General features: G+C 46.4%; 1 protein-coding gene across 1 annotated transcript in view; it reads right to left on the bottom strand.

The window, feature by feature from the left end:
- Positions 1-18,926, bottom strand: part of LOC106806184 (pleckstrin homology domain-containing family G member 4B-like) — a 72,239-nt gene that overhangs the window by 52,405 nt on the left and 908 nt on the right. Inside the window, exons 3-5 of the mRNA XM_014808054.1 lie at positions 18,600-18,714; positions 18,229-18,328; positions 13,711-13,803 (exon numbers count right to left, since the gene is read on the bottom strand). Of these exons, the coding sequence (XP_014663540.1) occupies positions 13,711-13,803; positions 18,229-18,328; positions 18,600-18,714 (308 nt within the window). The remainder of the gene's footprint in view (positions 1-13,710; positions 13,804-18,228; positions 18,329-18,599; positions 18,715-18,926) is intronic.

The following is an 18,926-nucleotide window of genomic DNA, read 5'->3' as shown; positions in this document are numbered from 1 at the left end:
TGAGGCAGGTATATGGGGTGAGGCAGGTATGGGGGTGAGGCAGGTATGTGGGTGAGGCAGGTATGGGGGTGAGACAGGTATGGGGTGAGACAGGTATGGGGGTGAGGCACGTATGGGGGGGCAGGGGCGTGAGGCAGGTATGGGGGTTAGGCAGGTATGGGCGTGAGGAAGGTATGGGCGTGAGGCAGGTATGGGGGTGAGACAGGTATGGGGGTGAGGCAGGTATGGGGCAGGCGCGTGAGGCAGGTATGGGGGTTAGGCAGGTATAGGCGTGAGGCAGGTATGGGGGTGAGGCAGGTATGGGGGGGGGGGTAAGGGAGGTACGGGGCCAGCACGCATGCAGTGTTTGATCTTTGAAGTGGGTTAAGTTCAAGCGCGCTTCCTGCAGTCGTCGGCCATTGTGAGAAATTCTATCGTCAATACCGTCACCAGCGCCGCGATTAAAATTCGGCCACGACTATTACAAATATCGGCATCGCTACCAGCAGCCACCGTATCGATTTCCTGGTTGCTATTAATACAGACACTCAATTGCTGGTACCGCGTATGTGCTTTACTATCATCAACACCACCGCTGCTGCCATCATCAGCGTCTGGCTACTATGATCAACATCGCCGCTGCTTCCATCCTCAGCGTCTGGCTACTATCATCAACACCACCGCTACTGCCATCATCAGCGTCGGGTCACTATCGTCCACACCATCGCTGCTACCATCACCAGCGTCTGGCTACTATCATCAACACCACCGCCGCTGTCATCATCAGCCTCTAGTTACTAAAGTCGAGACCATCCCTGCTACCATCCCGATGCATCATGACCATCTGGTTACTGGAGTACCGAGTTACCACCACCCTTACCTTCACCACGGAACCTATAGATACTAGTGAAACACCACCGCCATGCACTGCCAGCATGACAGTCTGGTTACTATCAACATTACCACTGACGCTTCCACACGCTACTCCTAGGTATAACATACGGCTGCGTCCCAGCGAAACTTAGTGACCGTAATTATAACACGACCTTGTTTGAAGTGTTTCATCGCCTAAGAGCCCAAGAGCCCGAGAGCCCGGGAGAATGAGGGGTAATCATCAGGGCGCTCTCGTGGAGTCCCTACCCATCGCTTCTACACAAGCGGGTTACTCTCAACGCTGACCTCCCCCTCCCCTCCCCCTCGCACACGCACTCCCCTCCTTCCTTTCGATACTCGACAAGCCAATCTGCGTGGTAAGCTGCGTTTTAGCTACACAGTAGAAAAGCTGTCCAGAATAGAGCAGGCGCCAAACTCATGCTGAGCGCTCGAAACTTGTTGTTTTTGTGCCAGTTTCGCTATTCTTCGCACCGATTCCGACTTGGAAACGTATTTCGGTAATAAAACAAGCGACCTAAGCATGGTTCTGACTTGGAGACATTTCAGTGATAAAAGAAGCGACCTAAGCATAGCTATTTTTGAGTTTTCTAAAGACTTTGGTGAGCGTTAACAGCCAGCTCTTTGCTAGAACCCATACCGCCCACTGATACATCAATAGGAGTACGTATATCGAACAAAAAGTCCAATCAGTTAACTCGGTACCGGCATCCTTAGTATCCCACCATGCGGTTGCGATTGCACATTGGAAATATCAGGAGTTAATAAATACATTCTTATTTATTATTATTAATAATAATACATTATCGTTTATTATTATTAATAATAATACATTATTAATGTATTATTAGCTCTTGAAAATATCTTCATCGAGTCACGTTTTATTCCCTTTACATACGTCTTGGTACGTACGTATTACTTCCGTAATTACTTACATAAATACGTCCTTGGAAATAATCGGAAATTGCACAGACCCTCCTGTCGCGTTTACCTCGTGAACATGCGCCTGATATCTAACCCAATTTTTTAAAACATCAAGGTGTCTTTTGTATCTAGCCCCATGTCAAGTGGAATTCAAGTATGCAGTAAAGCATATCGCTACACAAAGAAGACTCGCTATGATAGATGCTATGAAGGATTATATGCGCATGACCGCATCAGACAACACTTATATATAACTTACTGCTCAACACTCGTTGGCTACTGCGCTTCGTCTAGCTGTGAGGAAAGTGACTTCTTTCTTTTTCATCGCATCAATTAAGCAGGACTCGCTTTTCACGTTGACTGCTTTTTATTGCCAAACAGATCTTTCTGTTGTACGTTAAAATTCGTCATTGTACCGTTATCGTGCGTGTTTGTTTAAATGTTACGTCTGTCAGTAATCCATTGCTTAAACAAGCGAAAGTATGCCACAGGCAGTGCCTCTCAGCAGTCATATCTATCTCGCCTTAGGCTCAACCTGAGAAGCGTGAGTGCAGGGACACACACGCACACACACGCACACGCACACGCACACGCGCGCGCGCACACACATATATATATACTCTCTCTCTCTCTCTCACTTTTTTCATCTACATAAAACGCACGCACACGCGAGCCCACTATTAAAACAGATTAGTCTCAAAAATCATAGAAAGAGCGTCTTCAAACTAGTTACACGACAGACAGACCCCTTTCTCGTATGAAATGAGACTATTCGCATGCTAATCCTGGATGCAATGTTACCAGAAATTAATCTGTCAGCATATTCTTCGGTGATTGTTCGGACCAGTCGACTTCGAGGATAATCTACACTCATCAATCTCTCTCGGGGACTATTTACACGAATGCCTTCATCGCACACTACGAAACCCTTTCACAGGCGTTCACTTCCTACAATAATTTCACAATAAAAAAAAAAATTCGATATAAAAACATGGACAGATAAACATCTTGCAGCATATTATCTCAAAACGTGACAAAAGAGTGACATGTATTCTTTCAAAACCGCCTATGTAGTAGACGTGTACACAATTCCGTTTTTATTACAAACCCGATCTGTAAAAAAAAAATGCCCACTGCGGCATTTTGGTTTTAAGTGGGCGACGGAATTCTTGCTGATGCAGGTTATTTAAAGTGTATATACATTAACGTAAGAAACGCGTATGAGTAAGGTCAGGATGAAACGCACTGGCATGCGCTTAGTCATCAGCCGGTGCTGGGCAGCTGCGATGATTTGCCGAGATGGCGAAGGCGCCAGGTAAGGAATGCTAAGGAAGGCCGTGTAGGTAGAAACTGAGAGCATAAATCACTGAGAATAGCTACGCGTCTATAGAGGCGGTACGACACAGTCTCACATACATAGTTAAACGGTGATTGTGCCTGTCAACAGCCAACTCACGACAGCGTGATATCTTCATAACAGAAGCCGCCCGAAAGCTTACATCTAACAGCGATTCACCTTGATCTTTATTACAACAACCCGTATACGTGGAATTTTGCTCACCTTTTCATTCTAACGAGTAACAAAACTCGACGGACAGTGTATATAATCCAACGCTAACCTGAATGTGTGCGACACCATATATCACGTGACAGCCGGTTTCTCGCCGGGAACACTTGATACACACGCGCGCGCACACTAGCGACTGCGATTTAGCATTTCTATACAAAAGTGGCGCCTTTGTACATTAACAGCAACACAAAGACCAAAATCCGCGCGCGAGAAACGTTGCCGGGCCAACGGCGTACAAAACTGCTTGCAACAGGAGTCGCTCTATACGAATATTAGAATGAGGATAGGCCACCCTGCACCCGCACACGCCCGCGCATGCAGTCACCGGCTCTAGTAACTACGGCTGAAGTCTATCCCTTGCCAGACATCCGCACCCCTCTCTCTCATGCCGCCACACAGCCAGCCACACAGCATCCCAAACAGCTGGCCACCCAAACTTACGTCTCCACCCGCACAGAGTAGTAGGCCGGCCTCGACGTCGTGCAACTACCATGGCAGATAGCCGACTGTCTCCACTAGCGTCTGCTCTTGCGGACGTGCATGCACGTACGCACACACACGCACGCGCATACACGCACAGACACACACACACGCACGCACGCACGCACGCACGCACGCACACACACACACACACACACACACACACATCTGCATACACACGTGCACGTACGCACGCACACACGCATGCTCTCGCGCGTATGTTAACATCTCAGATACGTTCTATATATCAAATTATTGCACCTTCACTAGTTCAGGTTCACTTCAGGTTACTACACTACATTACGCTAAAACTTACATTTAAACAACTTTCGTCCCGTGGCACAAGCCTTACCTGTTACCACCGCTAGGGATCATAACTAAGAGACGCATATGAACTCTCGAGCGTGTAAAAATAACATGTGCGTACAGGCCCTGGCGACGCGCGTAACCAGCCAACTATATAATAATACGAACCGCTACGGACACTGGGATGTATTTAAGTTACGGCGCGTACGCAAACGAATAATCTGCATTGTGCGCGCAGCTTTTGCATGCTCATAATGCACACCTCCCCAACGCGTTTCTGGAACGGCATCGTCAGTCTGACCTCCCCCCTCCCCCGGAGACCCGCCCGCGTCGGATTAAATCGAAACATAAACGCCAAGAAGCGCAGAATTCGGCGGAAGGAAACCCCACCCGCCATTGTACGGGGGCAGATTATCAGCGCAATCACCTGCTTAATATTCACGCGGGGAAAAACGGAATGAACTAGATACCGAAACCCCCCGACAACGTTCAGCATAACACTGGCTTCGATAACTGGACCAGTACGGCCATCTGTGGGATGCATGATATACACCGCCCGCTTATCCCATCTGTTGAGCTAATATTCACGCGGGGAAAAACGGAATGAACTAGCTACCGAAACCCCCCGACAACGTTCAGCATAACACTGGCTTCAATAACTGGACCAGTACGGCCATCTGGGGAATGCATATACACCGCCCGCTTATCCCATCTGTTGAGATTGCTTGGCTTTAGATCGAGCCGTACCTTTATAACGTGGTGTGTACACGTGAGCGTCGTACCTGTGTGCGCGTGTGTTGACTCGCACCGTAATTAGCCGTTCCCTTTGTTTGTTTATCCGGCCAACTTCATCAGCTTCGCCTGCAAACTCAATTTCTAACCAAGAAGAGAGAGAGAAGAGAGAGAGAAGAAAAAACCCGCGCGCGCCACTTTCGGTTCCTCCCCCACCCCCACAGTCCTCTCGCGACTCTCCAGTTCCGACAGCGAGCGCGAGGTCAGTGAAAAATTACCGCGTATTAAGGCCATGCTGCGCGCGAAGATGCAGGATTCACCGTCGTCGACGCCGCCCGTGTTATTCTACGCCGTACAAACGTGTTTGTGTAAAACGGCCACCTATGCAAATTCGATACGCTCTCGCTGTGTCCGCCCGCCGCCTCGTTGCTTCTTCGCCTCGGCCGCTGCTGCCGCCGCTACGACATTGTGAGCGTCTCTTGTTCTTACCCCACTAGGCTAGATCCCGCCGGATTAGCTGCGAACACGCGGTGATAATTGAGGCGCTACGGCACCACCGCGTGGTCGGTCGGCGCGGGGGGGGGAAGGGGAGCCACGGCAGCCTGATTCCCACTAAGCGATCGGTTAAGTCCATAAAACTCTGCAGATGACAATGTGTACGAGTGGCCGTCTCTGCATGCCCTCGCCTCGGCCCACACACACGCACGCACGCACGCACGCACGCACGCACGCACGCACGCACACACGCACACACACACACACATATATATATATATATATCCGTAAAGCCATACAAAGTAAAACTGACCAGTTGTCTATTTACCTGTGGTAATATTGGCGTCTCATTGATTCCTTATCTCCTTATAATACTTAATATCTCCTTTATGACATCTAATTATATACATACAGGGTGCGAAATTAACGGGAGTCCGGAGTCAAATACTCCCTGATTTACTGTCGGACTCCCTGATTTGACATATGCAGGAGTCCGTGTGACTCCCTGAAAATTCTGCTATACTAACTAGTTCATTCCAGAGCGGACTCCCTGATTTGACATATGCAGGAGTCCGTGTGACTCCCTGAAAATTCTGACATACTAACTAGTTCGTTCCGGAGCACGGCCTGGCTGAATTACTGTATTTTTCAAGCTAATGTCCAAAGAAAATTTGGCAGACGTGCAACTGCATGAATCTTAAAAATAAGCACATGCGTTATTGCTTTAATTTTGAACCTCAGACTGCGGTCTCCCTCATTTTGCTGCGTCCGTTGGACTCGATCCCTTGTTCAAGAGTGAATTTCTACCCCTGTACATATACATATGTATAGGCTTATATACATACACATATATATATATATATATATATATATTTATTTATTTATTTATTTATATCAAACTTTACCGGAGAGGGACGATGGATAGGGACATCTCTGCTCCATTTTGTATCTTTCTAAAACTACTAAGCCTATAACGCGCTGCACAGGGTCTAGTAAATCAGGAAATCGTTGGAAGACAAGTAAGATGTAGTTTAGATTTAGATGAACAACAATACATAACTGCGCTATCTGTGACATGATCACTGTGCTTTAGCACACTTTTTAACACACGGCAGGTTGTGCTTAGACATTAATGTTCAGTGTCGACATTAATACCCATATAGGTAGTTCTACCATTTAAAAATGCGAACTTTTAACCCCGTCGCGAGATTTCGCCTAAAGGCGTATTTTTCGTCATTCAAAACTATTTGTTATCCCTTGGCAAATACACGGATTGTGTGCGGTAAGGCACCACATCCTGTGTTTCCACTGGCTATTTCCTGAGAAACAGCATTGAGAAGAATGCGTTGGAATACAGCACACAATAGTGTCTACAAACAACGGTCAGTAACCTACACCGTTGGTCAAGATATGCTAATATTTGGTCAACGCGAACAACCAATAAATAACAGCTGTACGGGCTATATCTGCCCTCGGACAACTGCTACATCCTTTGCGTACTCTATCTTACCCACACCCACTCTATTCACATTTCCTCTTCTCCAATCGCATTCTCGTCGCTTCTTCTAACTTCTCCCGCCCATCATTTCTCCCGCCCAAGATCCCTCTCTGTGTCCTTTTCGCTATTTTTCGCGACACGTGCGCCTATATAAAAATTGCAACCAAGGATAGGCTAATATTTACCAATAACAAACAATCTGCACGAACCATTGTTAAGAGAGGTCTTGTGTGAAATATATGGAACGGCGATATATCTTGCAGCGCGCGTCGAGCTGGTTCTTAACCTTGTATTCTATTACGACAGCGCATACGTCATTTAGATATTACTGGCAATCTAGTTCCAAAGTCAGAATCATCAACACTCAACTAGGTTGACTGTATAATCCTACGCAGAAGAATCTTAAAGGAATTGGCCTTCAGAATAATTGATAGTAATTAAATGTTTAGCAATATAAAATGACACGAGAGTAATTATATCGTCTTATAGCGCACTAAATTTGAAAGGAACGAACGAAGAATGAATGAATGAATGAGGGCTGCTTGATATTTGCGACTAGAGTGATTGCGTGCACTCGTCCTTAATACCACTGATATAGTCATATGATAGGCGATTGTTGATCCGCAATTTCTAAATAGACGCGTCAAACGTTTCACAATCAATTTCTATGAAATGCAAATACTAATTATATTATTAGTTATACTATAATCCTAATTGTAAAAACTCTAGCACCAGACAGATCTTACATACAAACAGTGATCACAGTGTTTGCTTGCGCAAGATGCTAGTAGAAACATCTAAGTTTTTTTCCGCAGAAGCGGCCCGGTTGACTATGTGTTAACTACTAGTGACAGGCTGGGAACTGTGTGTGAGGGTTATTTTTGCCACGTGAAAGACGCGTACTGGTCAAGCACGTACTTCAACTGGGTATGTGTGCAAACTTTTACTACTGATGCGAGGTCACCAAGAGAACAGAGAACAAGGCAGACGACATAACAAAGCGGTAGTACAACACAGCAGTACGGCACCGCAGCCCGTGTGTGCGCGAGCAAGCGGGTGCGTCCGTCCGTGTGTGTGTGCATACGTGTGCGTGCGTGACAGCTGAAATCACTGCGCTACGCAGAAAGCACACAGTAATTGAAAACGACGTGGCGGCTTACAAATAACTCATTTCGCTGCGACACGAGAGGCAGCCGAAATATCTGCCGACCGAACAGAAAAATGCCGTGCGCTGTCTGTAAGAATATGTGAATGTCAGAGTTAGAACCGAGATATAATCTTGTGAACAAACAGAATAGCAATTTCACTCGGCGTCCGTCACGTCTTGGCTAAAGGCCCTGGACCCGTATTTCATACCTATCAATATGTTCGTAACAACCTATCGACGAAGGACTGACCCAGCCAGCCAGTGAATACCAAAATCCCAACTCCAACCGTAGATATCAGATTGGGAGAATAGATATGATTAGTCTGATTACCATGAGAGGACGCCACAGGTGACTGTCCGCGTCGCAGCGCACCTCCTCGTCGAGTCTTACATAGCTCGCTCCTACCACAACCTCCTCCTCCTCGTCGTCCTCATCCTCACTAAAGGCATCCTCAAGTTGTACGCAGAGGTCCTCCTCTTCCTCTGCCATCGGGGCCAGCATGATGGCTGATGCTCATGCCAAGCTGCTGTACAACGATATTCCTCCGGGAAGCGTCCACAGCAGGTGTCGAAACAGGAAACGGAATTTCACACTCGTCCCCGCTCTCGCTTACTTTTGCCGAATCCCCCGCCGCTGCACACGGCAGTAGTCTCAAACACGATCGCGAAATTCACACTCGTTCTCCTTCCCTTTCGCTTACTCTCGCCAAATCTCCCCCACCGCTGCACACGGTAGTAGTCTCAAATAGGATCGGGAAACGCACACTCGTCCTCCTCTCGCTTACTCTCGCCAAATCTCCCGCTGCTGCTGCACGCCGGAGATCAACTTACATCCCTCGCCTGGCTTCCTGATTCCCCGCGCGAGGGGATGCGTGGTACGCGTTCTCCGACGTCGAGGTGAAAAATAACACTCGCCACGGCCGGCGTAGCGATAGCGACCGACCCCCTGTCGTCTGCCACAGAACGCAAATAGCTACTGTAAGAGCACATATGGTCGCACGCACCGCGCGCAATGCAGGGTTGTTTCACACTGCGAAGGGCGTCCAAACAATCAACAACAATCAACGGTCCAGGTACGTGTTCAGTGCATCTCACGCAATAAAGAACTCGCTTCGTGCCCGAGGTTAAACGCACGACGACAGATATCAGGCAAAACCGCAAAGTTTCTACGTTGTTCTACGTTCGTTTCTCGTGATCACGAAAAGAAACCGCTCGATCCGTTTCTCGGGTAAAACGCTCGATCCGTTTCTCGGGTAAAACGCACGATCCACATTAAATTGGCACCATCCGTTGAAATCGTACTCTACACGTATATATACATATAATATGTGTACATACATTTACACATCACATTCAATATTCGTCGCTCGTGCGAACTAAACGGCGCGATTCGTACGTCAGATAAAAACGTACGTTAGAGATGTATATCTCGGCGGCGGCGAAACGCCGTCAGAATAAAGCAGCTGCTCGCACTCGCAGCGCTCCGTGTCAAATCACAGTGTCAAGTCTCACACGGCGATTGTGCGTGCGCCACTGGGTCTTAGCCGCGCTACACTGCACTTATTTCGTCAGCTGACCCTGCGATTAAAAAAGTGCAAGCGCGAGCGCGGGAGCGTGCCGCCTACGTGCCAGGTAGAAGTGGCTGGGGGCGTGTAGACGTAATAAGTGTACAGGGCGTGCATGGGGGAAGCGCCGGGGCGACGGGGAGCACAGAAAGAAGTGTGAGGTCATTAGAAGCAGGAGTGGCTGGTAACGCACGCAGCAATGGCTGGGCATGCAGGCAGCAATGGATGGGGATGTAGTCAGATGTTGCCGAGCATGCAGGCAAATGTCGCCGTGCATGCAGGCAGAAGTGCGCAGTAATGCAGGCAGCAGAGCCCGGGTATGCAGGCAGCAGTGGCCGACCATGCAGGCAGCAGAGCCCGTGCAGACAGCAGAGCCCGAGTATGCAGACAGCAGGGCCCGGCCATGCAGGCAGCAGAGCCCGGTCATGCAGACAGCAGTGGCCCATCATACAAGCAAAAGTCCCCGGTCATGCAGGCTGCAGTGCCCGGGTATGCAGGCAAAAGTCCCCGGTCATGCAGGCTGCAGTGCCCGGGTATGCAGGCAAAAGTCCCCGGTCATGCAGGCTGCAGTGCCCGGGTATGCAGGCAAACGTCCCCGGACATGCAGGTAGAAGGCCTGGGCATGAAGACAGGAGTCCCCGGGCATGAAGGCAGCGGTGGCCGTCATACAGGCAAAATTAAGTCCCCGTGAATGCAGGCAGATGTCTCTGGGCGCGAGGGCGGGAGAAGCCGATGCCACGGGGAGAGGACGTGAGCGGGGTCGGCCGGATGCGTTCGCACGAGTTTTCCAAACTTCGGAGAAACAAAATAAGCAGGTAGCGAGGGGTCATCAGCACTCATTCCGCGCACCCTACACATTACCGCCGACACATGTTAGCGCTTATAGCCTTTCCTGCCGACGGAAACGTCGCCGTCTCAAATATTTGGAGACGGGCGCAGCCTGTCGCTGGTAGCAGCACACATGCGTCTAAACAGAGGAATTGCTCCGACCTGTGATTGGAGGATAAAAATAGACCCCGCCCACTCCCGCCGCATACGCTATGCTATGACCGGTAGGAACGTGTACTAACTATCATATGGAGCGAACGATTTGAGTTACATTTCTATAAATTTTAGCTATTATAGACACATGTCTTAGCCTTAATCTCTGTGAATTTTGAGTCTATTGAAGCGCGATTAGTCTAATTAATTAGCAAATATGCACGCGCGGCTATGACCGGTGAAACGAAACGTCACGAATTCTATTTTTATCCTCCAAAAATGGAAAAGTGGGCGTAGTCTATTTTTATCCCCCATCACAGGTCGGAGCAATTCCTCCGTTTAGACGCATGTAGCAGCACAGGCACTTGGGACGTTTCAATAAAAAAATAATGGTAAATAAACACGAAATGTATTTACTATCAAAATCTTAATGTTTCTCTACTCTATTTCGCCTATAATCACCTGTAAATGCCGGTCAAATGCTCATCTGCAACACACAAGTACACCGCACGCCCGCAATGTGCACAAATAACATGAATAAGAGACAATTAACTCTCTTATTCATGTTGTTTGTGCACATGGCGGGCGTGCGGTGTACTTGTGTGTTGCAGATGAGCTTTTGACCGGCATTTACAGGTGATTATAGGCGAAATAGAGTATAGAAACATTAAGACTTTGGTAGTAAATACATTTCGTGTTTATTTACCTTTTTTTTATTGAGACGTTCTAAGTGCCTGCGGGTAGCAGGACAACTCAGTCCCCGCTGCGATGTGCCCCTCCTAGGGTCAGTTCTAGCCACGGTCTAGAACAGGTATATGCCCGCACAGGGGGGAGGGTGGAGGAGAGGGGGGGGGAGGGAAAGAAACTGCTCCACATCGGCTTGTAGCAAACGCCTTCAGCCGACACACACATAAGAACACACACCGGACCCTTTGTACGCATTGTGTCTGCCGTTGACAGTCTTCGTCCGACCACTAAACGGAAGACAAAGTAAAGTTTGCTGCCCCTTTTTTTCCACTTTGTGTGTTAGGAGAAATGATTCGCGCAGTTGGAAGTTCGTCGCGCGCATGCCACGGTGCGGATCTGCGGGGATAAGCTAATGAGGCTATAAGCTACAAGCAGGAAGTGATGGCCGGGTGAGCGTCTCTCTCTCTCTCTCTCTCTCTCTCTCTCTCTCTCTCTCTCTCTCTCTCTCTCTCGGCCTCTCTCTCTCTCTCTCTCGCTCTCTCTCTCTCTCTCTCTCTCTCTCTCTCTCTCGAAAATGCCGCCATATCGCCTATGCTCGCGAAAGGAAAAGACGTCGTCTGAATCCCGTTCTCATCTTCGCTGAAAGGCCACCGTGACTTCACGAGCACGTCCACGCTGCGTGATCAGTCCTTACAAGCAGCCAGGAATCGCCTGTGACCCGCGCGCCGCTTCCTCTTTCATCGAGCACACTGTGCTCACGCGATCCCCTATTTAGTTCCTAATCCCGCCGCGTGGTGGTCCCGGATCAAGGACGGCCGATGGGTAATTTGAATGTATCGTGCGTACATATGGCCCCACACACGGACTACTTCGCGGCGACCGTGCACGCACTGCAGTAACACGACTAACGCTATTAGCTCCAGCAAGACGGGCATAGGGTGCGGAAACACGCACACTTTACCCAATAGCTGCAGCAACATGTCCGTTCACACAACTTCCATATATATCAGGAGTAGATAATAGGGAACTATTATTTACTCCTAATATATATATATATATATATATATATATTATATATATATATATTATATACATATATATATATATATATTATATATATATAATATATATATATACTTATTATATGTGTAGGAGAGCGGGCTAACATGATTCTGCAACCAACCAGTGATGCTACCGCCCGCAGTCGCAGCCATGCTACCGGCGCCACTCCCCCCCCCTACCAGCTAGAAGTCTAGAATGATGGTGAAGGGTGGTTGCTGCCCTCGCGTGAGAGCTCGCCTACGTCTGTGTCCGTCCGCCGCGGACCTCTGCGCCAGGATTTGCGCTGTCAGTCAGTGAGTCAGTCAGATACCCCCGTACAAGGTTGATGAACTGCCATTACCGACAACGCTCTGACCTTAGCAGATGTTTTCAGCTATATAGTAGCCAACGCTCATAAGGCCGCAGACAAAACTACGAAGAATCCGACGAAGCAAAAAACCGCTTGTCGGCAATCAACAACGCTATATACGCTATGACGCTATACAGCATTGTTCGTGAATGGGGGTAAGCTTCTGGCATCTGTGAGAGACGTGAACGTAGCATAGACCCAGTTCTCAGGTTATCGATTACTGCGACAGTGTGCCTACCATTAGCAGACAGATGCTCCGTTAGTATTGAAAGATCAAAATCTTCATCCCACATTCACTATGATGTGATATACTAGCAGGAACCATATATCACACACACAATAAAATTACGAATAATTTTATAATATTTTAATAACAAAAACGAATGCAAGCAGAACAGATCGAATTTAAAAAAATGCTCAATTAATGTTAATGATGAGTTCTGTAAAACTGTCCACATGATGATATGAACCAGATCTGTTATCACAACAGGTCGACCGGTCTCAAACTAAAAGTAGGTTGGAAATTTTACAACTGCTGACTCTTAGCGAATCCTGCTGGCGACACGCTTGATCCTTACGCGTAAGATTTCACTCTTTATTCGACGTACGCTACCGTGTCTTCCGGTTTTTTTCAACGACGGCACAGTTACGGGAATGGTACGGTCACTCTCTCGCTTTCTAACCACTCTCACGGTAACTCAGCTGGCAATCAGGAACCGATGAAGAAACGTCTGAGAAAATGGGCGTTTTTGTGCGGAAAACAAGGAAACCAGCGTCAAATGTAAATATGCGCCAAACCAGCAGGTGTAGTAGCCAGCCCTATTCTGTTACAGTGAGTAAGTCTGTGTCAGCCAGAAAAAAAAATTCAAGTAAACATTGCTGCTATTCCAGACTTATATCTACAAGGAGTTTTTACTATAATATTCATATATATATATAAGGGGTTAATAATGACAAATTGTAATTATTAATTTGTCGTTATAATTTGTCATTATTAACCCCTGACAATCCTTTTGATCTACATAATCAATACATGCTACATACCTTGAATGAAGAGTTGAGGAGTATGGTGGCAGCAGCGTCGTTTATATTCGCAGCCAGCACCAAGATCTTGTTGACGGCTCCAGGAAGATTCGCCTGCAAACGGCAACCCAACCGCCAATTAGCAATGCATCATTACACACATAATGCGATGCAAATTACGGAGATCTACCCGTCGCCTCGTAATGGAATGTAAAAACGAAGTCCGTAAACACCAAAAAATCAGCGATCATGAATAGCGACTGGGATTAGACAATGGGAGATCATTATTCTCCTATCATCAACTTCCTGAATTCCTTTTGAATGCAGAATATCTGGCACTAATAAACATTACTGTGGAAAATACTATCAACACACTCAATAAAGTTCCCCTGGCATCTGACTCTTTGCCGCCAGTAACAGCACACTTACTGTAACTGTTACAGTTACTGTAACTGTTACAGTAACAGTAACATCCTAAAATTCCATTTCTGGTGTCGTATATATATCACAATTCTATTCTCATCAGCAACATTCTAAGCAACGTACTGTAGCAAACCGTTCACAGGTGACCAAAAATTGTCATTCCTCCGCCACAAACGCCGACAAGTGTCGCGAACACACCTGAAGGTCACGCTATCAATCAGCACAGGTAACAGCGCAGCCCCCCGCCGGCGCGACCGTGCTGCTTGACAACCACGGTCGCTCAGTACAGATCACAGCCAGCTCCGCTACGTCCTGCTGCGCCACATAGACAGGTTCCTCATTATGGCGACACGCCGACAGCACTAGCGGCTGATGGTGACAGATAACTTCACATAAACAATTCAGTATGGGGTCATTACTGCGTGCGGCTTGTCTACCTAAAATAATGCCAGTTAATGATGCACAATAACCTTAGTTCACCAACATCACACACTATGCAGTTTCACACATGTTTGGTAAACAAGTGATCTAAATAATTATTATATATATATGGAGTATATATATGAATAATATCAGGAGTGTATATATATATATATAATCAGGAGTGTATAATGTAGAAATTAACTCTATATTATACACTCCTGATATTATTTATACATGCATAGGCCTAATACTCTGATTATGTCTTCTCACAAATGCGAGCATTCATGGGTTCGTACATGCGCGCGCGCCCGCGCGTGTGTGTAAGTCTGCGCATGCGCATGTAACAACGCGCGTCTAGAGCGGGGCTAGCCGCCATAAGACCGTGACAATGGTATGCATGACTGTCTGCGCATCAACTCTTACAATCATAAAATTATAAGACGTCGTGAAAATCGTACACTTATTCGTGCAAGTGGCGAGATATTATTAGCGCGTACCCTTCTGCCGGGTCACTGAACATTTAAGTGACTTCACCTGGCAATTGTAATTAGACAGTTGCATATCTAATAAGCAAACACAGGAAGTCGTAAACTTCCGAATTTCGTTTGAATTTCGTTTCGTTCCGCCACATGTCTGTGCGACGGCGGGAAAGTCCGTAGCAAAACTGGGGCCGACTGGCCGACCGGTTTTTGTTTCAAACTGACTTTACAGCAGTGTAGCCATTTGTGAGCGGAATATCAATATGTACCTTCCTATTAAAAGACAGGTAAAAGTTGCAAGTCTACCGCGCAAATATTTGCCCAAGATTCAGTTCACAGCACACAGGTGGCCATTGGGATTTTAATTGACACATTGCATGTGCTTAGTGCAATAAATCAGAATATACTCAATCGCAATAAAGTTGCAATGAAGAAATTAAATGTGCAATTAACCTGTAATTTAATTATTGCCAGTTTAGTTCAAGTTCACGTCTTGTCGACTAAATTTTAATTCTAGTTTAATTAATTTAAATTAATATTTATGTGGACTCTCGTTTTGAAACCAGCCCACAAAAGACGTATCTAAAGACTGTTAATTGTGCCCGAGTGTACCAGAGAACAAGGCCATACTTAGACGGCCATCCAATGCAGGCCGCATAATCACTACTACGACTACAGGATTTGACGCGAGGTCTTTTCATATACGCTGCTGCGTGTGTACTATATGAAGTGACACGAAAATTGGTTGTTTATTTATTGTTGTCATTGTTATTCACTTCAACTCTTTAAAAGTGAATTCCTTATCACAAACTCCCTACTATAAAATGGCCCATATAACTCACATGGGAGTTATATAAACAGAGAATGCACCTGACTGTTTGTTCATATGATATAGGTTTGACAGATACCGTCCACACAAAGATTTCGTCTTCAAACAAGTACGTGGATGAGAATGACACGCGGTCTCGTGACCTCCTGACTTCGTACATAACAACTTAACTAGATCGTTTTTTAAGCTACGAACGCTCTTCCTCATTTAAAGAAAATGAAGGTTGCTTTGTGATTTTATAAGCCAGTGTATACACTGTACACTCACATGTGTACCAACACACCAATACCAATGCGCGCACGTATATTCACACACACACACGTGCGCGCGCACGCACGCGCACACAGCGTGTGGGGTGGGGCAACCAGACACGCACTCGCGTATACATACAAATGGATATTTATACGAGCCGGTCTCTAAAAAAGCACGAGAGTAAACGCTTAGCTTTAAAGAATCTAACGAGCTGTGTTACTTCTACTAGATATCATGTCACGCTTCATTGATAGAAGTTCAGTGGGACCAGAACAATTTGTCACAGTTAACAACCTATGCGCGTATTATGGCCGGGTCACTGCCAGAAATAGGACGTTGTTAATTAATTGTCTCCTATACAACAAACATCACTCAGTCTACTAACGAATGTTTTGAACCTACCACCTTCCAACAGTTCGTAATGCGGCAGATGTTGTAGGAAAAGCTTGCTTTTTCTCGCAGGACGCCTCTGTGATGCAACTATAGCTCTAGAACTATATAACCCATCGCTCTGCCACAGGCCTATGGCAGAGCGATGGGCTATAGTTCTAGAGCTGTAAAGCAACCTGTTCTATCAGTACGTCCGGATGTCACGCGCGTACACATACAAGATGAAGGTAAAAACTGCCTGGGGTTTCAAACTCTCTCTCTCCAAATGTGATTAACTGTATCCCCCTGGCATAATTGCTAAACTCACCCGAGTAAATCCTCAACCTAGCCTAGTTTAAAATTTGAAGAAACCGCACGCACTCGCTCATTTCCAAGCAGTCATCCGCAAACACGGGGATCTCTAATATAGAGGCCACGTTGCTCAACAGTCAGTCGTTAGCCACTAAGGATTACTACTGCTGCTCACAAGACAGCGATTCTTTATCGCAGGAAAGCGATCCTATGCTCACCGACAGCAGTGATGATCACTGTCACATTCATATCTTCAAGAGCTCACAATACCTTGCTTAATGCAATACATCATGTACCATGAACCTATTCTAGACTCGCAGTCAAAGTAGAATAATATTGCCGTAAAATGCCACTATTTTCCCGTTTTCCCATTGTACACTCCAGGTATTATTAGCTATTGATATCTCCCATCATGTCAAAGCTGTGCAGGAGTTACAAACTGCGCCCTAACTCGGACCAATATCTGCTCTATTCCCCACGTCATGTTCGCATCGCTATACAGCAGACAGGCTGGTTGGCTGGTTGGGTTGGGCCGCTAGCAACTCACACATCTAGTCTTTGTCGAGCGTCTAATCGCATTCACCTGCTCAATCTCAGGCGTGAATTAATAAGGCTATCCCCTCGCGTTGATCTCTCTCGACTATTGGGCCCGGAGGCGTTCGAGTTCACGCAGCGATGGAAAAAAGCGAACTGTATAATCTACATTTGTTCCGATTACACGGCTGGGACGCGACGCGGCGGTGGGCCGTAGGTACGCGAGTTGTCAGTGTTACCGAATGAAACATGTAATCTTGAACCGCCTCATGCCCAGCATCCCTATACCGCCCGCAGCCTGGTGGCCATATAGGCACTTAAGCTGTCAGAACGAGTTAACATCTTGTCCTTTGTGTAACACTTCGCACCACAGCGGTCAGAGTGGGTAAATAAATTTGAATGCTGATTATAGCTCTACCATGATATAAATGCTTGCGACGCTCGCTTGCTCGCTCTCTCGCTCTCTCGCTCTCTGTCTCTCTCTCTCTCTCTCTCTCTCTCTCTCTCTCTCGCTCTCTCTCTCTCTCTCTCTCTCTCTCTCTCTCTCTCTCTCTCTCTCTCTCTCTCTCTCTCTCTCTCTCTCTCTCTCTCTCTCTCTCTCTCTCTCTGAGCTTCCTGGGATTTAGTGATGCTCTCTTTATTCGAGACATGAAGAGTAATACATAAAACGTGAGGAGTCGAACACAACAGTTCTTAACCAAGCGCAGGCATGCTGTATTGTGCAGTGTCTATTTGATTTAGTGCCAACGGCTGAGATGAACACGGTTCAACAGGGTTTAAATTTCACCTGTCTGCACAGTGTGTAATGAAAATACTGTCACACCTAGAGACGTTTCGAAATAATTAATCCTAGATTGAATATGAATGCATTGAGTAAATCCTCCATAACTTTCTTATGCATACGTGCAACATTCTTACCTGAAGATTATAGAGGACAGCAGTGATCAACTCAGCGGATGCTGGAGTGGCCCCTCTAACATCCACCAATACTGTGAAGCCTTTACAGACTATCTCCTCTCTACAAAGACATAATTGTAATAATCAATGACAGACCTTCAAATAAAATCATTAAATCAATAACATATCGCAATCGTTGACGTTTTTCAATTGAATAATTATTATTAGAATGCAAATAGCAACTTTGTAATAAACACGGTCTCTAGATTACCAAATTCGTTCAACTCGCAATCATTGGATTACATATAACTATGCAGATACCTAATACGCTAATACACTTTGCATTTAATTAAGGATATATGGATATAATGACACACAGTGGTGCTTCTTACCTTGCTATAGTGGAGTAGTATAGGAGAATCTTGCCCACGTTTTCTACAGTACAAGCCTTGGTTACCTTGGCAGTATCAAACATAATGACTCCATGACCGTCCACGTCTCTGTGACCTAGACAGTAGAAATAAGTGAAGAGCTCTGAACCAGGGCTTCGGCGAGCTCACTCACAATAAAACTAATCCATGATCAATAATACTTACATGTTCTTCTGTATTTTAAAATGAGAATATTAACTTATATAAGTACCCTTAGAATTCTAAGTATGCGGGTTGAAAACAAATGTATAAATCGCTCCGGTAAATTCTCGTTTTAAAACTTCAAAA

The sequence above is a fragment of the Priapulus caudatus genome, unplaced genomic scaffold (genome assembly GCF_000485595.1).
Source record: "Priapulus caudatus unplaced genomic scaffold, Priapulus_caudatus-5.0.1 Scaffold8, whole genome shotgun sequence".
In the NCBI taxonomy this organism is placed as follows: domain Eukaryota; kingdom Metazoa; phylum Priapulida; class Priapulimorpha; order Priapulimorphida; family Priapulidae; genus Priapulus; species Priapulus caudatus.
The sequence above is the reverse complement of the archived record's forward strand: the minus strand, read 5'-3'. Positions and strand labels throughout refer to the sequence as shown.